We start from the raw sequence: 23898 nt of genomic DNA on the forward strand, positions 1-23898 counted from the left end.
GTGTAATAGGGCCTGGTATTGTGAGAGGAGAGTGGTCCTGGTTGAATGGTGTAATAGAGCCTGGTGTTGTGAGAGGAGAGTGTTCCTGGTTGAATAGTGTAATAGGGCCTGGTGTTGTGAGAGTAGAGTGGTACTGGTTGAATAGTGTAAAAGGGCCTGGTGTTGTGAGAGGAGAGTGGTCCTGGTTGAATAGTGTAATAGGGCCTGGTGTTGTGAGAGGAGAGTGGTCCTGGTTGAATAGTGTAATAGTAGCCTGGTGTTGTGAGAGGAGAGTGGTCCTGGTTGAATAGTGTAATAGAGCCTGGTGTTGTGAGAGGAGAGAGGTCCTGGTTGAATAGTGTAATAGGAGCCTGGTGTTGTGAGAGGAGAGTGGTCCTGGTTGAATAGTGTAATAGTAGCCTGGTGTTGTGAGAGGAGAGAGGTCCTGGTTGAATAGTGTAATAGGAGCCTGGTGTTGTGAGAGGAGAGTGGTCCTGGTTAAATAGTGTAATAGGAGCCTGGTGTTGTGAGAGGAGAGTGGTCCTGGTTGAATAGTGTAATAGGAGCCTGGTGTTGTGAGAGGAGAGAGGTCCTGGTTGAATAGTGTAATAGGAGCCTGGTGTTGTGAGAGGAGAGTGGTCCTGGTTGAATAGTGTAATAGGGCCTGGTGTTGTGAGAGGAGAGAGGTCCTGGTTGAATAGTGTAATAGGGCCTGGTGTTGTGAGAGGAGAGTGGTCCTGGTTGAATAGTGTAATAGGGCCTGGTGTTGTGAGAGGAGAGAGGTCCTGGTTGAATAGTGTAATAGGGCCTGGTGTTGTGAGAGTAGAGTGGTCCTGGTTGAATAGTGTAATAGGGCCTGGTGTTGTGAGAGGAGAGAGGTCCTGGTTGAATAGTGTAATAGGGCCTGGTGTTGTGAGAGGAGAGTGGTCCTGGTTGAATAGTGTAATAGGGCCTGGTGTTGTGAGAGGAGAGTGGTCCTGGTTGAATAGTGTAATAGGAGCCTGGTGTTGTGAGAGGAGAGTGGTCCTGGTTGAATAGTGTAATAGGGCCTGGTGTTGTGAGAGGAGAGTGGTCCTGGTTGAATAGTGTAATAGGGCCTGGTGTTGTGAGAGGAGAGTGGTCCTGGTTGAATAGTGTAATAGGGCCTGGTGTTGTGAGAGGAGAGTGGTCCTGGTTGAATAGTGTAATAGGGCCTGGTGTTGTGAGAGGAGAGTGGTCCTGGTTGAATAGTGTAATAGGGCCTGGTGTTGTGAGAGGAGAGTGGTCCTGGTTGAATAGTGTAATAGGGCCTGGTGTTGTGAGAGGAGAGTGGTCCTGGTTGAATAGTGTAATAGGGCCTGGTGTTGTGAGAGGAGAGTGGTCCTGGTTGAATAGTGTAATAGGAGCCTGGTGTTGTGAGAGGAGAGTGGTCCTGGTTGAATAGTGTAATAGGAGCCTGGTGTTGTGAGAGGAGAGTGGTCCTGGTTGAATAGTGTAATAGGGCCTGGTGTTGTGAGAGGAGAGAGGTCCTGGTTGAATAGTGTAATAGGAGCCTGGTGTTGTGAGAGGAGAGTGGTCCTGGTTGAATAGTGTAATAGGGCCTGGTGTTGTGAGAGGAGAGAGGTCCTGGTTGAATAGTGTAATAGGAGCCTGGTGTTGTGAGAGGAGAGTGGTCCTGGTTGAATAGTGTAATAGGGCCTGGTGTTGTGAGAGGAGAGAGGTCCTGGTTGAATAGTGTAATAGGGCCTGGTGTTGTGAGAGGAGAGTGGTCCTGGTTGAATAGTGTAATAGGGCCTGGTGTTGTGAGAGGAGAGTGGTCCTGGTTGAATAGTGTAATAGGGCCTGGTGTTGTGAGAGGAGAGTGGTCCTGGTTGAATAGTGTAATAGGGCCTGGTGTTGTGAGAGGAGAGTGGTCCTGGTTGAATAGTGTAATAGGGCCTGGTGTTGTGAGAGGAGAGTGGTCCTGGTTGAATAGTGTAATAGGGCCTGGTGTTGTGAGAGGAGAGTGGTCCTGGTTGAATAGTGTAATAGGAGCCTGGTGTTGTGAGAGGAGAGTGGTCCTTTTTGAATAGTGTAATAGGAGCCTGGTGTTGTGAGAGGAGAGTGGTCCTGGTTGAATAGTGTAATAGGGCCTGGTGTTGTGAGAGGAGAGTGGTCCTGGTTGAATAGTGTAATAGGGCCTGGTGTTGTGAGAGGAGAGTGGTCCTGGTTGAATAGTGTAATAGTAGCCTGGTATTGTGAGAGGAGAGTGGTCCTGGTTGAACAGTGTAATAGAGCCTGGTGTTGTGAGAGGAGAGTGGTCCTGGTTGAATAGTGTAATAGAGCCTGGTGTTGTGAGAGGAGAGAGGTCCTGGTTGAATAGTCTAATAGGAGCCTGGTGTTGTGAGAGGAGAGTGGTCCTGGTTGAATGGTGTAATAGAGCCTGGTGTTGTGAGAGGAGAGTGGTCCTGGTTGAATAGTGTAATAGGGCCTGGTGTTGTGAGAGTAGAGTGGTACTGGTTGAATAGTGTAATAGGGCCTGGTGTTGTGAGAGGAGAGTGGTCCTGGTTGAATAGTGTAATAGGGCCTGGTGTTGTGAGAGGAGAGTGGTCCTGGTTGAATAGTGTAATAGTAGCCTGGTGTTGTGAGAGGAGAGTGGTCCTGGTTGAATAGTGTAATAGAGCCTGGTGTTGTGAGAGGAGAGAGGTCCTGGTTGAATAGTGTAATAGGAGCCTGGTGTTGTGAGAGGAGAGTGGTCCTGGTTGAATAGTGTAATAGTAGCCTGGTGTTGTGAGAGGAGAGAGGTCCTGGTTGAATAGTGTAATAGGAGCCTGGTGTTGTGAGAGGAGAGTGGTCCTGGTTAAATAGTGTAATAGGAGCCTGGTGTTGTGAGAGGAGAGTGGTCCTGGTTGAATAGTGTAATAGGAGCCTGGTGTTGTGAGAGGAGAGAGGTCCTGGTTGAATAGTGTAATAGGAGCCTGGTGTTGTGAGAGGAGAGTGGTCCTGGTTGAATAGTGTAATAGGGCCTGGTGTTGTGAGAGGAGAGAGGTCCTGGTTGAATAGTGTAATAGGGCCTGGTGTTGTGAGAGGAGAGTGGTCCTGGTTGAATAGTGTAATAGGGCCTGGTGTTGTGAGAGGAGAGAGGTCCTGGTTGAATAGTGTAATAGGGCCTGGTGTTGTGAGAGTAGAGTGCTCCTGGTTGAATAGTGTAATATAGCCTGGTGTTGTGAGAGGAGATTGGTCCTGGTTGAATAGTGTAATAGGAGCCTGGTGTTGTGAGAGGAGAGTGGTCCTTTTTGAATAGTGTAATAGGAGCCTGGTGTTATGAGAGGAGAGTGGTCCTGGTTGAATAGTGTAATAGGGCCTGGTATTGTGAGAGGAGAGTGGTCCTGGTTAAATAGTGTAATAGGAGCCTGGTGTTGTGAGAGGAGAGTGGTCCTGGTTGAATAGTGTAATAGTAGCCTGGTGTTGTGAGAGGAGAGAGGTCCTGGTTGAACAGTGTAATAGAGCCTGGTGTTGTGAGAGGAGAGTGGTCCTGGTTGAATAGTGTAATAGAGCCTGGTGTTGTGAGAGGAGAGAGGTCCTGGTTGAATAGTGTAATAGGAGCCTGGTGTTGTGAGAGGAGAGTGGTCCTGGTTGAATGGTGTAATAGAGCCTGGTGTTGTGAGAGGAGAGTGGTCCTGGTTGAATAGTGTAATAGGGCCTGGTGTTGTGAGAGTAGAGTGGTAGTGGTTGAATAGTGTAATAGGGCCTGGTGTTGTGAGAGGAGAGTGGTCCTGGTTGAATAGTGTAATAGGGCCTGGTGTTGTGAGAGGAGAGTGGTCCTGGTTGAATAGTGTAATAGTAGCCTGGTGTTGTGAGAGGAGAGTGGTCCTGGTTGAATAGTGTAATAGAGCCTGGTGTTGTGAGAGGAGAGAGGTCCTGGTTGAATAGTGTAATAGGAGCCTGGTGTTGTGAGAGGAGAGTGGTCCTGGTTGAATAGTGTAATAGTAGCCTGGTGTTGTGAGAGGAGAGAGGTCCTGGTTGAATAGTGTAATAGGAGCCTGGTGTTGTGAGAGGAGAGTGGTCCTGGTTAAATAGTGTAATAGGAGCCTGGTGTTGTGAGAGGAGAGTGGTCCTGGTTGAATAGTGTAATAGGAGCCTGGTGTTGTGAGAGGAGAGAGGTCCTGGTTGAATAGTGTAATAGGAGCCTGGTGTTGTGAGAGGAGAGTGCTCCTGGTTGAATAGTGTAATATAGCCTGGTGTTGTGAGAGGAGATTGGTCCTGGTTGAATAGTGTAATAGGAGCCTGGTGTTGTGAGAGGAGAGTGGTCCTTTTTGAATAGTGTAATAGGAGCCTGGTGTTGTGAGAGGAGAGTGGTCCTGGTTGAATAGTGTAATAGGGCCTGGTATTGTGAGAGGAGAGTGGTCCTGGTTGAACAGTGTAATAGAGCCTGGTGTTGTGAGAGGAGAGTGGTCCTGGTTGAATAGTGTAATAGAGCCTGGTGTTGTGAGAGGAGAGAGGTCCTGGTTGAATAGTGTAATAGGAGCCTGGTGTTGTGAGAGGAGAGTGGTCCTGGTTGAATGGTGTAATAGAGCCTGGTGTTGTGAGAGGAGAGTGGTCCTGGTTGAATAGTGTAATAGGGCCTGGTGTTGTGAGAGTAGAGTGGTACTGGTTGAATAGTGTAATAGGGCCTGGTGTTGTGAGAGGAGAGTGGTCCTGGTTGAATAGTGTAATAGGGCCTGGTGTTGTGAGAGGAGAGTGGTCCTGGTTGAATAGTGTAATAGTAGCCTGGTGTTGTGAGAGGAGAGTGGTCCTGGTTGAATAGTGTAATAGAGCCTGGTGTTGTGAGAGGAGAGAGGTCCTGGTTGAATAGTGTAATAGGAGCCTGGTGTTGTGAGAGGAGAGTGGTCCTGGTTGAATAGTGTAATAGTAGCCTGGTGTTGTGAGAGGAGAGAGGTCCTGGTTGAATAGTGTAATAGGAGCCTGGTGTTGTGAGAGGAGAGTGGTCCTGGTTAAATAGTGTAATAGGAGCCTGGTGTTGTGAGAGGAGAGTGGTCCTGGTTGAATAGTGTAATAGGAGCCTGGTGTTGTGAGAGGAGAGAGGTCCTGGTTGAATAGTGTAATAGGAGCCTGGTGTTGTGAGAGGAGAGTGGTCCTGGTTGAATAGTGTAATAGGGCCTGGTGTTGTGAGAGGAGAGAGGTCCTGGTTGAATAGTGTAATAGGGCCTGGTGTTGTGAGAGGAGAGTGGTCCTGGTTGAATAGTGTAATAGGGCCTGGTGTTGTGAGAGGAGAGAGGTCCTGGTTGAATAGTGTAATAGGGCCTGGTGTTGTGAGAGGAGAGTGGTCCTGGTTGAATAGTGTAATAGTAGCCTGGTGTTGTGAGAGGAGAGTGGTCCTGGTTGAATAGTGTAATAGAGCCTGGTGTTGTGAGAGGAGAGAGGTCCTGGTTGAATAGTGTAATAGGAGCCTGGTGTTGTGAGAGGAGAGTGGTCCTGGTTGAATAGTGTAATAGTAGCCTGGTGTTGTGAGAGGAGAGAGGTCCTGGTTGAATAGTGTAATAGGAGCCTGGTGTTGTGAGAGGAGAGTGGTCCTGGTTAAATAGTGTAATAGGAGCCTGGTGTTGTGAGAGGAGAGTGGTCCTGGTTGAATAGTGTAATAGGAGCCTGGTGTTGTGAGAGGAGAGAGGTCCTGGTTGAATAGTGTAATAGGAGCCTGGTGTTGTGAGAGGAGAGTGGTCCTGGTTGAATAGTGTAATAGGGCCTGGTGTTGTGAGAGGAGAGAGGTCCTGGTTGAATAGTGTAATAGGGCCTGGTGTTGTGAGAGGAGAGTGGTCCTGGTTGAATAGTGTAATAGGGCCTGGTGTTGTGAGAGGAGAGAGGTCCTGGTTGAATAGTGTAATAGGGCCTGGTGTTGTGAGAGTAGAGTGGTCCTGGTTGAATAGTGTAATAGGGCCTGGTGTTGTGAGAGGAGAGAGGTCCTGGTTGAATAGTGTAATAGGGCCTGGTGTTGTGAGAGGAGAGTGGTCCTGGTTGAATAGTGTAATAGGGCCTGGTGTTGTGAGAGGAGAGTGGTCCTGGTTGAATAGTGTAATAGGAGCCTGGTGTTGTGAGAGGAGAGTGGTCCTGGTTGAATAGTGTAATAGGGCCTGGTGTTGTGAGAGGAGAGTGGTCCTGGTTGAATAGTGTAATAGGGCCTGGTGTTGTGAGAGGAGAGTGGTCCTGGTTGAATAGTGTAATAGGGCCTGGTGTTGTGAGAGGAGAGTGGTCCTGGTTGAATAGTGTAATAGGGCCTGGTGTTGTGAGAGGAGAGTGGTCCTGGTTGAATAGTGTAATAGGGCCTGGTGTTGTGAGAGGAGAGTGGTCCTGGTTGAATAGTGTAATAGGGCCTGGTGTTGTGAGAGGAGAGTGGTCCTGGTTGAATAGTGTAATAGGGCCTGGTGTTGTGAGAGGAGAGTGGTCCTGGTTGAATAGTGTAATAGGAGCCTGGTGTTGTGAGAGGAGAGTGGTCCTGGTTGAATAGTGTAATAGGAGCCTGGTGTTGTGAGAGGAGAGTGGTCCTGGTTGAATAGTGTAATAGGGCCTGGTGTTGTGAGAGGAGAGAGGTCCTGGTTGAATAGTGTAATAGGAGCCTGGTGTTGTGAGAGGAGAGTGGTCCTGGTTGAATAGTGTAATAGGGCCTGGTGTTGTGAGAGGAGAGAGGTCCTGGTTGAATAGTGTAATAGGAGCCTGGTGTTGTGAGAGGAGAGTGGTCCTGGTTGAATAGTGTAATAGGGCCTGGTGTTGTGAGAGGAGAGAGGTCCTGGTTGAATAGTGTAATAGGGCCTGGTGTTGTGAGAGGAGAGTGGTCCTGGTTGAATAGTGTAATAGGAGCCTGGTGTTGTGAGAGGAGAGTGGTCCTGGTTGAATAGTGTAATAGGGCCTGGTGTTGTGAGAGGAGAGAGGTCCTGGTTGAATAGTGTAATAGGGTTTGTGTTGTTTTCTCACTAAGGGGCCTAATGGTTGATAGAATGGTCTGGAACACTACTGTCATGGCACACACACACACACACACAGGAACACATGCAGGCGCACAAACTCACAGATGGATACAGACACGTGCATGTACACACAAACACACTCGGTCATCCCTCTCTTTCTGTGAGTAATTATCACACACGCTCAACGCCCTCTCTTTCTCCCATGGTCAGCTCACACTGTGGACCAGGCATCCTAAATCCCCCTTAATGTAGTCTGACTATTGGCAAGTCTACAGTGTGTGTGTGTATACAGGTCGTAGTGGTGGGTAGTATGTATATGTATATATATATATATATATACATATACATACTACCCACCACTACGACCTGTACGCTCTCTTTGGCTGGCCCTCGACGCTCTCGTTGGCTGGCCCTCGCTTCATACTCGTCGCCAAACCCACTGGCTCCAGCAGGTATATCTCTCTCTGGTCACCCCCAAAGCCAATTCCTCCTTTGGCCGTCTCTCCTTCCAGTTCTCTGCTGCCAATGACTGGAGCGAACTACAAAAATCTCTGAAACTGGAAACACTTATCTCCCTCACTAGCTTTAAGCACCAGCTGTCAGAGAAGCTCACAGATCACTGCACCTGTACATAGCCCATCTATAATTTAGCCTAAACAACTACCTCTTCCCCTACTGTATTTATTTATTTATTTATTTATTTATTTTGCTCCTTTGCACTTTCTTCCACTATAAATCTACCATTCCAGTGTTTTACTTGCTATATTGTATTTACTTTGCCACCATGGCCTTTTTTGCCTTTACCTCCCTTATCTCACCTCATTTGCTCACATTGTATATAGACTTATTTTTCTACTGTATTATTGACTATATGTTTGTTTTGCCACATGTGTAACTCTGTGTTGTTGTATGTGTCGAACTGCTTTGCTTTATGTTGGCCAGGTCGCAATTGTAAATGAGAACTTGTTCTCAACTTGCCTACCTGGTTAAATAAAGGTGAATTAAAAAAATGTAAAATCTCTATAACAGTCAGGTCTATCTCTCTCTCTACAGTTAGGTCTCTCTGTCTACAGTCAGGTCTATCTCTCTATCTGTCTACAGTCAGGTCTATCTCTCTAGCTACAGTCAGGTCTATCTCTCTATCTGTCTACAGTCAGGTCTATCTCTCTATCTGTCTACAGTCAGGTCTATCTCTCTAGCTACAGTCAGGTCTATCTCTCTAGCTACAGTCAGGTCTATCTCTCTAGCTACAGTCAGGTCTATCGCTCTAGCTACAGTCAGGTCTATCTCTCTATCTACAGTCAGGTCTATCTCTCTATCTACAGTCAGGTCTATCTCTCCAGCTACAGTCAGGTTTATCTCTCTAGCTACAGTCAGGTTTATCTCTCTGTTGATCACTATAAGCAGATTCAGTTAAAAAAAAATAATCTCTAAAACAGTCAGGTCTATCTCTCTCTACAGTCAGGTCTCTCTCTCTACAGTCAGGTCTATCTCTCTATCTGTCTACAGTCAGGTCTATCTCTCTATCTGTCTACAGTCAGGTCTATCTCTCTAGCTACAGTCAGGTCTATCTCTCTAGCTACAGTCAGGTCTATCTCTCTCTACAGTCAGGTCTCTCTCTCTACAGTCAGGTCTATCTCTCTATCTGTCTACAGTCAGGTCTATCTCTCTATCTGTCTACAGTCAGGTCTATCTCTCTATATGTCTACAGTCAGGTCTATCTTTCTAGCTACAGCCAGGTCTATCTCTCTATCTACAGTCAGGTCTATCTCTCTATCTACAGTCAGGTCTATCTCTCTAGCTACAGTCAGGTTTATCTCTCTAGCTACAGTCAGGTCTATATCTCTATCTGTCTACAGTCAGGTCTATCTCTCTATCTGTCTACAGTCAGGTCTATCTCTCTATCTGTCTACAGTCAGGTCTATCTCACTAGCTACAGTCAGGTCTATCTCTCTATCTACAGTCAGGTTTATCTCTCTATCTACAGTCAGGTCTATCTCTCTAGCTACAGTCAGGTTTATCTCTCTATATGTCTACAGTCAGGTCTATCTTTCTAGCTACAGTCAGGTCTATCTCTCTAGCTACAGTCAGGTTTATCTCTCTAGCTACAGTCAGGTCTATCTTTCTAGCTACAGTCAGGTCTATCTCTCTAGCTACAGTCAGGTTTATCTCTCTAGCTACAGTCAGGTCTATCTCTCTATCTGTCTACAGTCAGGTCTATCTCTCTATCTGTCTACAGTCAGGTCTATCTCTCTATCTGTCTACAGTCAGGTCTATCTCTCTATATGTCTACAGTCAGGTCTATCTCTCTATCTACAGTCAGGTCTATCTCTCTAGCTACAGTCAGGTCTATCTCTCTAGCTACAGTCAGGTCTATCTCTCTATCTACAGTCAGGTCTATCTCTCTATCTACAGTCAGGTCTATCTCTCTATCTACAGTCAGGTCTATCTCTCTAGCTACAGTCAGGTTTATCTCTCTAGCTACAGTCAGGTCTATCTCTCTATCTGTCTACAGTCAGGTCTATCTCTCTATCTGTCTACAGTCAGGTCTATCTCTCTATCTGTCTACAGTCAGGTTTATCTCTCTATCTACAGTCAGGTCTATCTCTCTAGCTACAGTCAGGTCTATCTCTCTATCTACAGTCAGGTCTATCTCTCTATCTACAGTCAGGTCTATCTCTCTATCTACAGTCAGGTCTATCTCTCTAGCTACAGTCAGGTTTATCTCTCTAGCTACAGTCAGGTCTATCTCTCTATCTGTCTACAGTCAGGTCTATCTCTCTATCTGTCTACAGTCAGGTCTATCTCTCTATCTGTCTACAGTCAGGTTTATCTCTCTATCTACAGTCAGGTCTATCTCTCTATCTACAGTCAGGTCTATCTCTCTGTTGATCACTATAAGCAGATTCAGTTCCGCCTCATTACCCTGAGGGCCACAGGCAGGTCAGTCTGCTCATTAAGCCTCCATGTTAACACTCCACTGGCTGTTGTTCATTGCCCAACCTGCCCCTCGACACTTGCCAGGAACATCATTATAAATAAGAATTTGTTCTTAACCGACTCACTTGCTTAAATAGAGGTTAAAAAAATGTAATCAGCTGCATGTGTTTATTAATAATGTCTTCTCGTCAAAGTACCTTCAGCCATCCCCCCTTTCTCTCCCTCTATCCCCCTCTCCTTTTCTCCAACCATCTCTCCCATCCTCCATCCCTCTCTTTCTCCATTCCTCTCTTCTTCTTCCACACATCACTCTCCCCCTTCTCTCTCCTTCCCTCCCTCCCTCAATCCACACGTCCAGTGAAGAGTTAAACATTCAGAACTGAACAATCTCTGTGACGCGTGCAGGTGAAACCTGACAGATGGTGTTTATCAGAGCTCAGAACAAATGTTGCATTACATCTCTATCCATCTACCCCATTACCTAATCTATCAGCAGTGTGTGTGTGTGTGTCTAACAGTGTGTGTCAGCATTGTATTTTTATCACAATGAGAAACAAATATCTCGTTAAAACCTGACTGCAATTATTGTGATGTAAGAAAAACAAAGGAGCTGATGACTGACAGGGTAATTAACACCCGCTACCACGGCAACCCACAGACTTAATTGGATTCTGGCCCAAGCCAGATCGATCCTGATTGATCGAGAGACACAATGCCTGGGGACTTTAATTGACTTTACTCAAGTGGTGGTAGGAGAAAGTTATCTGGATGGGGATAGGTATTATACAGAGGGCATAAGGACACAGCGAGGACAACTTTGAGTCTGACATTGTCTAGTCATAAAGGAAAAGATGGCAGTATGATATTTGTTAACCACAAATGGGATTTGACCCTCTTTCGCCCTAACCCTATCACTAACCTAATTCAACAACAAATAGCTTACATTCTTGGTCATCATTTCAGATATCATCAATTTGCCTTTTCTAACACGGTCTATTGAAGTCTCAGAGCTATAAGGATTTCCACACACATTTAATCCAGTTGAAACATACTGAGAATGTACTCAATTATGGGCTACTGCTGTTGGTCAGTCTTTCATTTTGAAAGGGACCAATTTATCCAATCAGTGAAATCAAGCCAATCTGTGAAATGATGCGATGAATCAAGTGCGAGTGAGAAACAAAAACCTGCCTACACACTGCAGCCCTCCAGGAGATGAGTTTAATACCCTCCTTTCTTAGTGTTAAGGTGTGTGTGTGTGTGTGTGTGTGTGTGTGTGTGTGTGTGTGTGTGTGTGTGTGTGTGTGTGTGTGTGTGTGTGTGTGTGTGTGTGTGTGTGTGGACTGATATGAACTGGTACTCACCTTGAGAGCACGAGAACGGTTGGCCAGGAGATTCTCGATGTTCCCCGCTGCATTAGCCACCAGCTGGCTGGCATCGTTGGACCCCACACTGAAGTACTTCCTGTGGCTCTGGAAGATCTGCACCAATCAGGAGACAGATGGTCAAAAGTGACAGTGAAGCAATCAAGAGAGAGAAACAAGGGTCAAAGGTGACACTGGACCAACCAGGAGAGAGAGATACTTTGATAAAATATTGACATTGTGTATCTGAGAATTGTACCTATGAGGATAGTCACAAAAAATGTACTTGATTACCTTTATTTGCAGGGACAATGAACACAATAATCTAAATGTATGTAAATGTGTCAGATTTAGGATTACGCGTCATGGTCAGAGTAAACATTTCTGCAATACATCAGCCAATCTCAACTGACCTTTCATGACGTCACCGCTGTGTCAATGCCAGTGTAAATCAAGCAACATTATGCAACATCGGAGCACAACAACAAACACCATTTACTGAATATGGAATATGTTTCAGCAAGAGAAATTAAACAATAAAACATCAGAAATGCCAAACAGACAATTATTTAGCAGCCGGAGGGGCTTTCTAGGTCCGACATTAAAACCACAGGCCTGTAGTGTGAGTGAGTGAGTGAGTGTGTGTGTGTGCATGTGTGTCTACGTCTGTGTATTGAAGTGTGTGTTTACTTAGCTAACCTCTGCGGGGCTGTGCTATGTGTTTCTGCTTGTCCATGAGTAATGATACTGATGGTTATTCTCCACATGCTCTTTCTGCTTACAAGCAAATACAATCCCCTCCCCTGTGTGGTAAACAAAGCAGCCATGCTGCCAGAGGTCTCAATGAAGGAAACCTACATTTATTCTACTGCAACAGTTGACCATCGATATAATACCACTCTCTATCTATATATAGGCTATAGGGTCCAGATTAGGTCATATAGTCTAGCTATTTTCCCTCACCCCATGAGCATCAAATGATGCCTGCGACAGGAAATTAGCTCCAAACGTGGTATAACAGCGTCATGGTAAAGATGTCTGCTGTTTCTTTTCTTCTAAATGTCTGTGATGGCAGCCCTGACAAGCCCTGATATGGTGTCTGTTATGGGTATTGTCCTGAGAATACTGTGTTGCTCAAGGGAAATCATGCCTGTGTGTTGTCCCTGGGACGGCATGCATGTGTGTGTGTCTGAAAAATGTCATCCAAAAGGAATCTGACGTAAATTGACAATTACTGTGATGATTATTGTGCATTTCATATTTCTTAATTATTTCTTATTTTTTTTGTTTTCTAGTTATACATTGTTATTGATTATTGCATTGTTGGGCTATAGGTTTGCAAGAAAGACATTTTCACTGTACTTGTGCATGTGACATTTAAACTAGACATAATTACAGAGGCTCCATATCAGGCCTGGCTAGGCAAGAGGAGGAGAGGTGTCATAGGGTTATAGCAATCAACACATGGGATGTGTCCCAAAAGGCACCCTATTCCCCATATAGTGCACTACTTATGACCAGAGCGCCTTACATAGGGGATGCCATTTGGGATGCAGACAGAGTAACAGCTCCTCCTAACTGTCCATATCATGTAAGCTTGTTAGGGAAGTGGATAGGGATGTGGTGTTTGGAGTTGACACTGATAGTCCTTGAGTGTGGACATTCCCCTAGCAGAATACTGTAAACAGATGTCCCACACATCACTAATGAGATGGCACTTTGTAAAGTCCAGATCTGTTGTGACAACCATCATTGTATTGGATGTGACACACATCAAACAGGAGAGGTCAGGAGTATGTGTGCGCATGTGTGTGTGCACGTGTGTGTGCGTGCGTGTGTGTGCGCGTGTGTATATTGATTGTTGAATGGTGGGTCAGAAATCCAGAGTTGTGGATGTGTGACTATGGGGTTGCAAGCATCCTGTGCGTTTGAGAGGAGTGTGATGGTGTGGTATATGCACGTTTGTGCACGTCTGTGTTCCTATGTTTACAAGGTGTTCCTGTGTGTCCCACCTGTATAAGGTTCTCCACTCCGCTGGCTGTGTCCGTCAGTGTGACCAACTCCTGCTGCATCTGCTCCACCCATTCCTTTATCCTGAGGAAACAATGAAAGCACCAATCAAAATCATTCAAATTAATTTACTTCCTGTAACTCATCGAATCCGATGCTCAAATTGTTTTACTTATCATCCAATCACATCGATATCTCTGAACTGCTTTTATCAGGATCATATTAAATTGTGCACCAAACAAAAAACAATGGACTGAAACAGGGAGGAAATTACTGAACTGTTCAGTAAGAAAGGTTTTTGTTTTTCTGTTGCGAAACATTTTTCTTCAATGTGCACTAATAAATAAGACCCTGAAGGTGCAGAATGATCCGATAGTAATACATGTCTGTCAAATAGAATAAGGAATCAAGTTAGCTCTATGTTACATTTCTACCTGCAAAGCTGTGACTGTTCTGCCTCACTGCATAAATAGTCTTGACTTACTTCGATTCGCCAATCACCTTGCAGTAGATTCCACATGACGACACATTAACAGAGCAGTTGAGTCAGGCAGTAACAGTACTGCTGACTATCACGTTATGCAAAACATATCTCGCCATGTAGCTAATAAATTCAGCGGTCTATAAAATAGTAATGTTTACCCTGAGTATTTGTGTTTTGACTCCCCATTAACTGTGCATTAGAGTAGATATAGAGAGAGTAGATTATATATATTCATGGTTGTCAGTGGGTGAGTAACAAGGACAGGGGTGAGATAGTAGGTAATGTATGCAGGGATAGTAGAGGGAGAAATTAGTAACAGCAAGACTCCATTCTATCATAATGCTTTATTTTGATTGTGTTAATGAGATACAAATAAAATGTCTGTACCCTATACAGAAACGGAGCAATAGTTAACTGGATCGATAAACTGTCTGTACCCTATACAGAAACTGAACAATAGTTAACTGGCTCAATAAACTGTCTGTACCCTATACAGAAACGGAACAATAGTTAAGTGGATCAATAAACTGTCTGTACCCTATACAGAAACGGAACAATAGTTAAGTGGATCAATAAACTGTCTGTACCCTATACAGAAACGGAACAATAGTTAACTGGCTCAATAAACTGTCTGTACCCTATACAGAAACTGAACAATAGTTAACTGGATCAATAAACTGTCTGTACCCTATACAGAAATGGAACAATAGTTAACTGGATCAATAAACTGTCTGTACCCTATACAGAAACGGAGCAATAGTTAACTGGCTCAATAAACTGTCTATACCCTATACAGAAATGGAACAATAGTTAATTGGCTCAACGATGTATACAGTATGGATTAAGTAAACATTGAAAGTGTGTCAAGTTCACAGCGAGAGTGAGTGGTTCCTTCATTGTTCTGAAGAGAAAAAGTCCATATGTAACCATAAGACCAAAATGTGTTATAAACAAATGGATTGATACACATTGAATAACAGTATAGCTGCAATTTTGAACACATTTTTGTCCTCTGTTGAAAACGTTTTGCTACAGCGTGCCCTATTGAACACGAATCTGGTCACATACAATAGCGATTAAATCTATGCATGGTTGACGTGGGGATTGGGGACTGCATTGGTTCATTCATTACACTAGCAGTAGGGAATAGTCTAGAAGTGGGTGAATGGTCCATCCACAGGTAAACACAGTGATTGAGTGTGCACATTTCCAAACAGCGGGTAGCAGTGTGTCTAAATAAATACATCTACTTGAAACACCTAAATGCAGACCCAGAGGAGACATGTCCTGTGTCCAAAATGGCACCCTATTCCCTATATAGTGCACTACTTTGGACCAGAGCCCTATGGGAGCCTTATGGGCCCTGGTCAAACCTAGTGCAATATATAGAGAATAGGGTGCCATTTGGGACTCATCCCTGATTTGAAGGACACCATAGCAGTACATGAACCCTCAACATAGTTAGGGGAGGAAGTATGAATCCATATCCACGAACTCACCAACTGTCAAACACCTAGATGAATCTTATTACTTGACAAGTGAGACGTGGTACAGGCTCATCTTCTAGGGAGAAACTCACACACACACAGGTGAATAAAAACACGCAGGCAGGCACGCACCTTCCCCCCCCCTCTCCCAACACACACAAACGTGTTAAAAATCCTTGTCAATAACCATTAAAAATGCAGGACTGGGAGTCATAAGGGAAATTAACAATTTTCCCCCAGGAGTGTTTTAACCCATTCCACTATACAGAAGTAGCCCTTGACTTTGGATATGTGTTATGTTATCCTATCTAATAACCCACACTGCAATGTGTGTAACGGCTCTCGTTGGTGGTAGAAGTGGACCAAGGCGCAGCGTGGTAAGTGTTCATGATACTTTTATTCACAAAAACACTTCAACAAAATACCAAAGTAACAAAACGAAAGCGCACAGTTCTGTCAGGCACAGATGCTAAACAGAAAACAAGATCCCACAAACTCAGGTGGAAAACAGGCTGCCTAAGTATGATTCCCAATCAGAGACAACGATAGACAGCTGCCTCTGATTGGGAACCACACTGTCCCAAAAACAAAGAAACAGAAAACATAGAATTTTCCACCTGTGTCACACCCTGATCTAACCAAACATAGAGAATAACAAGGATCTCTAAGGTCAGGGCGTGACAATGTGACTGGGGCTCGTGCTGTAAAACGTACAGAACCAGTCAAATGTTTGGATACACCTACTCATTCAAGGGTTTTTCTTTATTTTATCTATTTTCTACATTGTAGAATAATAGTGAAGACATCAAAACTATGAAATAACACACATGGAATCATGTTTTAACCAAAAAAGTGTAAAACAAATAAAAATATATTTTCTATTTTAGATTCTTCAAAGTAGCCACCCTTTGCCTTGACAGCTTTGCACACGCTTGGCATTCTCTCAACCAGCTTCATGAGGTACTCACCTGGAATGCAAGGTAGGCCTTGTTAAAAGTTAATTTGTGGAATTTCTTTCCTTTTTTAAAAATGTGTTTGAGCCAATCAGTTGTGTTGTGACAAGGTGTTATTTAATAGTTTTGATGTCTTCACTATTATTCTACAATGTAGAAAATAGTCAAAATAAAGAAAAACCCTGGAATGAGTAGGTGTGTCCAAACCTTTGACTGGTACTGTATATATAGCTCAGAGAAGCAGCTGTCTGGGGGGGCTTGGAGGCAAGGCTGGAGTACTGTCAGCACATTTCTGATCACACACACACACACACACACACACACACACACACACACACACACACACACACACACACACACACACACACACACACACACACACACACACACACACACACACAGCTGCGCACTCATTCACGCTCACTCAAACACACACGCTCACTCAAACACACACGCACATGCTCACACACACACGCTCACACACCTTTCATCCTAACCCCTCCATGAAGATATCAGTGCATGACATACCCTTGAGCCAGCGCCACTGAGCCAGCACCACTGAGCCAGCACCACTGAGCCAGCACCACTGACACACCGCTGCTCATAGCCCTTAGCTCACAGCAGGAATAGCTTCTAGGGGTCACAGCAAGGTCCTAGTCTGTAGTCAGCTTTAGTCTGCTATGTGCAACAGGGTGTGCCCTGGAAATATGTCCCTTAGGCCTATCCAACAGACTAGGCAGATGCAACAGGTGCCCTCAGCAATGAGGTGCTCTGTTAAAATGTAAATGTGTTGCCGCTGCACTTAGAATAGGTGTGCATTTGGACAGGAGATGCAGAGAGAAACAGCTCACATGTAGAACGCTGCATTTATAAAATAATGAATAGACTTCATATTCTCTATGATGAGGCTCTACGACTGAACATATGGGCTGACTATTTGGAATCCTTCCCTGAATACTGACCTTATGTTCTAGCTTTTATGCCGTATTCCCTCAGGTAACCAACAACAGGTGGAAGAGCTTAGTAAATCTGGCCAAAAGCCAACTCTGCTCTGCGATTAAACGATGATTAGTTCTTACAGTATCCAATACCGTATAATAACTACAGACAGACGGTACAGCCTATAGCCAATTTGTTCTGTGTGTGTGTGTGTGTGTGTGTGTGTGTGTGTTGTGTGTTCAGCCCCATAACTTGTTTGAAACAGGAGAGGCAGCCGGTAATGAGGAGAGGGGAGCAACAATAAACCTTGTCCCATGGAGGGGACCGTTTCTGAGTAAAGATAATGTAACTGTCCTGTAGCCTCTGGCAGCTATGGAGGACCCGTTTCTGAGTAAAGATAATGTAACTGTCCTGTAGCCTCTGGCAGCTATGGAGAACCCGTTTCTGAGTAAAGATAATGTAACTGTCCTGTAGCCTCTGGCAGCTATGGAGAACCCGTTTCTGAGTAAAGATAATGTAACTGTCCTGTAGCCTCTGGCAGCTATGGAGAACCCGTTTCTGAGTAAAGATAATGTAACTGTCCTGTAGCCTCTGGCAGCTATGGAGGACCCGTTTCTGAGTAAAGATAATGTAACTGTCCTGTAGCCTCTGGCAGCTATGGAGAACCCGTTTCTGAGTAAAGATAATGTAACTGTCCTGTAGCCTCTGGCAGCTATGGAGAACCCGTTTCTGAGTAAAGATAATGTAACTGTCCTGTAGCCTCTGGCAGCTATGGAGAACCCAGAGGTCAGAGTGTTGGTTAAAGAATGACACCACATTACTATTGGTACACAGTGAACTAACAACTGTGATAAAAGCATCGCGAAAAAGCTTGCTTCATCTAAAGTCAAGGACAAGAAAAGCATTATTATTTATGTCTCTAAACAAATGAGGGTTCTTGTATTGTTTAAAAAGACAAGCTCTACCTCAACACATAATGTAAAAAGTGCGATGTTACCACAAAGGAGGAAAAGCAATGCTTTTCTCTCAAAGACAAACCATGAAGTAATGTCTAAAAATGAGGTTTCAACACTTAAAGAGCTCAACAAAGCCCTCTGAGAGGATGGAAACTTGGACATGGAAAAATGAGATAACATCGCCCTACCCCCTCCTCTCATCCCTCCCTCTCACTCTCCCTAGCGAAGAGGAAACGGAGGAAGGGGGTGTGGGCTTTGAGGCGGGAAAACCCAAAATGGCTGGTGAGCCAGAGAGAGAGTGCCGAGCAATACAGCCAGTTGCACACTCCGGGGCTGAGTCTGAATGGAGCCTTGTGAAACTCAGCTAAGTGTAAAGAGAGAGACCCATAACTCGCTAGAGCCTTTTCTCTCGCTGTCTTGCTGCTTGTGTTCTTAACATCCCCCACTTACACAACAGACTGTGCACATTTAGAAAACGGCGGCAGTTTTTTATTTTCTCTTTCTTGCCATCCTCCTCTTACACAATGTAATGTTTAGGTTTGTTTTGCTCTGTGGAGAGAGCAGAGCGCAGATCAACATGGGTGCACTGCCGGAGGTGCGCCCGAGGAGAGAGAGGACTGGTTTTTATTTTGGATGAATAAATAATGTGATATGCAGAGGGAGAGCCTCCACTTTAAAAGAAATGACATGGACCTCCCACAAGGTTTCTTGCCGAGACATTTGAATTTAAATGCGTGTCTGTGAATTCCAAACAGAGAGGTGGTGATTTTGTTATATGACTACATGGGAATAGATGCGGACAGGACAGATGATCACTACTGAATCAGTTAAGACGTGTTGTCCTGCTTCGTGCAGTATGGCATTCAGTTATTTTGTCAAAGACATATGATAACTTGAGTGTTTTTATTCATTTTCACAAAATCAGTAAGCCATCCAAATACACCCCACCACAAAGACAAAGATATTTAAATTGTTCAGAGAATTCATTGGAGCGTTCCCCACTACTGTCAATGAGGATCTTTTGGTTCATCTTTTGATTCAATCTTTCAATTGCATCTTAGCCTCACAGAATTAGCCTCTCATATATTTAACCTATTAACCTTGTACAGTAGCTGGTGATTAGACAAATATTTTTCTCTCTCTGTAACAGAAGACGCCTCCCCAGACCAGCTGTCACCTGTGTGTATTGGAAACCATTGGAACCAGAGCACAGGGGCCTTCAGAGGACATAATGGGGTTCAAAGGGGAAGGGGTAAGGTGCCCCTCTTAGCCTAATCTGTGTGTGTATGTGAGCGCACGCACGCGCATGTGTGGAGTTGAAAGGATCTGTATTATGTACAGTAACTCATCAACTGAAGTGCTATATCAGGGGTGTGATGAAGCATAAAATAGGACAAATGTTTCCCTGAGTGTTCCCCGAGAGTTCCCTGACTGTTTGTTCCCTGACTGTTCCCTGAATGTTCCCTGAATGTTAGAGTAGGATCTGACCCCAAGTGCCCTAGAAACATAGTATTTAACAGTACTATCCCAAATCAGTTCACCTCTCTCAAAGACTTGGAAACACAACACCATATGTTACAGTACAGCACTAAGAGTAACGAACAATAAAACAAATATATATACTGTATACTGTATATATCATTATTATCACTTAGATGCAGTGAAATGTGTTGTTTTACAAGGTCAGCCATAGTTGTACAACGCCCCTGGAGCCAATTAGAGTTAAGTGCCTTGCTCAAGGGCCATAGTGAACAAGTTGCCCAAGAATAACGTGTTTAGCCAATAACCACGCACAACACAGAGCGGAGCGTCCAATCCCAGAGCCTGTTACAGAAGAGTGGGAAGCCCAGAATAGCTTGTCTGACTCAGAGTGAGAGCATCATTGACTGACCTCTGGCTGGATTAGCCCTCGGGTTACTTTAGACTACTGACGCCATTTCTGTTCTCTCCTCTCCCTTTCACCCAGCTTCTTTTTCAAAATGATGCAGCCATTTCATCCGGCTTTATGTAGCTACTAACTGAAGCAATGGCTACGTTCCAATATCCAGATAATCATTTAGAATACACACCAGAAGGAATTTAACAATTCCCCTACACTCTTAGAAAGAAAAGTGATATCTAGAACCTTTAAGGGTTCTTCGGCTGTCCCAGAGGGTTCTACATTGAACCCAAAAGGATTATACCTTGAACCAAAAATGGTTCTACATAGAACCAAAAAGGGTTCTCCTATAGGGGCAGTCGAAGAACCCTTTTAGAACCCTTTTTTCTAAGAGTGTATATGTTTAAAATTCAATTTGTACTGCTACAGTGGTAAATCAAAAAATAAAAGCATATTCCAAAAGAAACAAACACCCCCAACTCTGTGTCATGGTTTAAACTATTTTTTTCCCATGTGGCTGCACTTGACAGTCCCATATATCAAAATAATTTCAGATGTCTCAACTTTTCTTCCTACCTTGCTGACAAAAAGGTCCTTTTGAAGGATTCCTCTGAACTTAAAATGACTTCCTTCACCTATACCAATAAAGTATTTTTTTCCCAACCCTCTCTCTCTCTTTTCTAAAAATGTCAGCGATTTTGTTTTTACAAAAACACTGAAGTGGGCTTCCAACAGCATCAGCATTCAGTCAAGCCTAAAATGTCAAATGTAATGTTTGGACTCCATAGCTGTACTGTTTTTCTATTTGTTTACTTTTGTTACTTCTGTTTGTATCAGGGCAGAACCTGACACCATGTAAACACCACTAGCCAGCAGAGAGCTCCATCGATTGCAAAGTCAAAAGGCCCATCATTCCTGAGCACTATCATAGAGTAGAAACAGATCGACAAAGAGGTCAAGGCCCCATCCTGAAACAACCCTTAGCCCCATCCCCTCAGTTTTAATGTAGATCTGAAAGAATTGGATAGGTATGGTAGTAGTTTCTGCTTATCCCTGATAGGCTGGCAGTATATTTTGCCATATAGCTCACACCTATCCAATCTTTTCACATAATCAGATCTAGGGGCTAGGATGTGTTTCTGGACAGGACACAGACCTAGGATTAGCTGGATGACTAACTAACTGACTGGATGACTAACTAACTGACTGGATGACTAACTAACTGACTGGATGACTAACTAACTGACTGGATGACTAACTAACTGACTGGATGACTAACTGGATGACTAAATAACTGACTGGATGACTAGCTGGATGACTAAATAACTGACTGGATGACTAGCTGGATGACTAAATAACTGACTGGATGACTAACTAACTGACTGGATGACTAAGTAACTGACTGGATGACTAACTGGATGACTAAATAACTGACTGGATGACTAGCTGGATGACTAACTAACTGACAGACTAGCTGACTGACAGACTGACTAGCTGACTGACAGACTGACTAGCTGACTGACAGACTAGCTGACTGGATGACTGACTGATTGACTAGCTGACTGACTAACTAACTGGATGACTGACTGACTAACTGGATGACTGACTGACTGACTGGATGACTGACTGACTAACTGACTGACTAACTGACTGGATGACTGATTAACTGACTAGCTGACTGACTGAATGACTGGATGACTGACTGACTGGATGACTAGCTGAATTACTGACTAGCTGACTGACTGGATGACTGACTGACTGGATGACTAGCTGAATTACTGACTAGCTGACTGACTGGATGACTGACTAACTGACTGGATGACTGACTGACTAGATGGCGGACTAACTGACTGACCAGCTGACTGACTGAATGACTGACCAGCTGACTAACTGACAGGATGACTGACTGACTGGATGACTAGCTGAATTACTGACTAACTAGATGACTGACTGACTAGCTGACTGACTAACTGACTGACTAACTGACTGACTAACTGACTGACTGACTAGCTGGCTGACTGGATGACTGACTGACTGGATGACTGACTGGATGACTGACTGGATGACTAGCTGAATTACTGACTAGCTGATTTACTGACGAGCTGAATTACTGACGAGCTGACTGACTGGATGACTGACAGGATGAATGACTGACTAGATGACTGACTGACTGACTACCGTAATTTCCGGACTCTTAAGCGCACCTGAATATAAGCCGCACCCACTGAATTAAAAAATATATATATTTTGAACATAAATAAGCCGCACATGTCTATAAGCCGCAGGTGCCTACCGGTACATTGAAACAAATTAACTTTACACAGGCTTTAACGAAACATGGCTTGTAACAAAAATAAATAGACTTTAACGAAACACGGCTTGTAACAAAAAATAAAAAAATAGCAGTAAGCTTTAGTTGTCTTTTTGCACTGAGTCAATTCCTCACGCTGCTGTTTCCAATGTCTTATCATCGACTCATTAAGACCAAGCTCCCGTGCAGCAGCTCTATTTCCTTTTCCAACAGCCAGATCAATCGCCTTCAACTTGAAAGCTGCATCATATGCATTTCTCCGTGTCTTTGCCATGATGAGGGTGACAAAATGACTACCGTAATCAGAATGATGGGAAGTTTGAGAGCGCTCGATTTAATCTAAACAGTAAACAAAAAAGTTGTTTGACCTTAACCCGTTCGGGAATTTCATTGGTCTAATGAAAGCTTCAAAAATAAATCCATATATTAGCCGCGTCATTGTTTAAGCCGCGAGGTTCAAAGCCTGGGAAAAAAGTTGCGGCTTATAGTCCGGAAGTTACGGTAGCTGACTGACTAACTGACTGACTGGATGACTCACTGACTGGATGACTGAATGAATGACTGACTAGCTGACTGACAGGATGACTACCTGACTGACAGAATGACTGGATGACTGACTGACAGGATGACTGACCGACAGGATGACTGACTAACTGACTGACAGGATGACTGACTGGCTGACTGACTGACGAGCTGACTGACAGGATGACTAGCTGACTGACTGACTGGATGACTGACTGCATGACTGGATGACTGACTGGATGACTGACTGGATGACTGGATGACTGACTGACTGAATGAATGATTGACTAGCTGACTGACAGGATGACTGACAGGATGACTGACAGGATGACTAGCTGACTGACTGACTAGCTGACTGACAGAATGACTGGATGACTGACAGAATGACTGACTGACAGGATAACTGACTGACTGACAGGATGACTGACTAGCTGACGGACAGGATGACTGGATGACTGACAGAATGACTGGATGACTGACAGAATGACTGGATGACTGACAGAATGACTGGATGACTGACAGAATGACTGACTGACAGGATGACTGACTAGCTGGCGGACAGGATGACTGACTAGCTGACTGAAAGGATGACTAGCTGACTGACAGGATGACTAGCTGACTGACAGGATGACTAGATGACTGACAGAATGACTGACTGACTGACAGAATGACTGGATGGATGACTGACTGACAGGATGACTGGATGACAGGATGACTGGTTGACTGACTGACAGGATGACTGACAGGATGACTTGCTGACTGACTGACAGGATGACTGACAGGATGACTAGCTGACAGACAGAATGACTGGATGACTGACAGGATGACTGACTGACTGACTGACAGGATGACTGACTGGATGACTGACTGACTGACAGGATGACTGACTGGATGACTGACTGACTGGATGACTGACTGGATGACTAACTGACTGGATGACTTGATGACTAGCTGAATTACTGACTGACTGACTAGCTGACTGACTGACTGACTGGATGACTGACTGACAAGCTGACTGACTGGATGACTGACTGACTGACAGGATGACTGACTGGATGAGTGACAGGATGACTGACTGGATGACTGACTGACTGGATGACTAGCTAATTTACTGACTGACCGACTGACTGACTGGATGACTGACTAACAGACTGACT

General features: G+C 44.4%; 1 protein-coding gene across 2 annotated transcripts in view; it reads right to left on the reverse strand.

The window, feature by feature from the left end:
* LOC106576572 (voltage-dependent calcium channel subunit alpha-2/delta-1) overlaps nt 1-23898 on the reverse strand; it is a 189285-nt gene that overhangs the window by 155793 nt on the left and 9594 nt on the right. For both annotated transcript variants that reach the window (XM_045700027.1, XM_045700026.1), the window contains exons 2-3: nt 13213-13294; nt 11201-11317 (exon numbers count right to left, since the gene is read on the reverse strand). In XM_045700027.1, the coding sequence (XP_045555983.1) occupies nt 11201-11317; nt 13213-13294 (199 nt within the window). The remainder of the gene's footprint in view (nt 1-11200; nt 11318-13212; nt 13295-23898) is intronic.

The sequence above is a fragment of the Salmo salar genome, chromosome ssa17 (genome assembly GCF_905237065.1).
Source record: "Salmo salar chromosome ssa17, Ssal_v3.1, whole genome shotgun sequence".
NCBI lineage: Eukaryota > Metazoa > Chordata > Actinopteri > Salmoniformes > Salmonidae > Salmo > Salmo salar.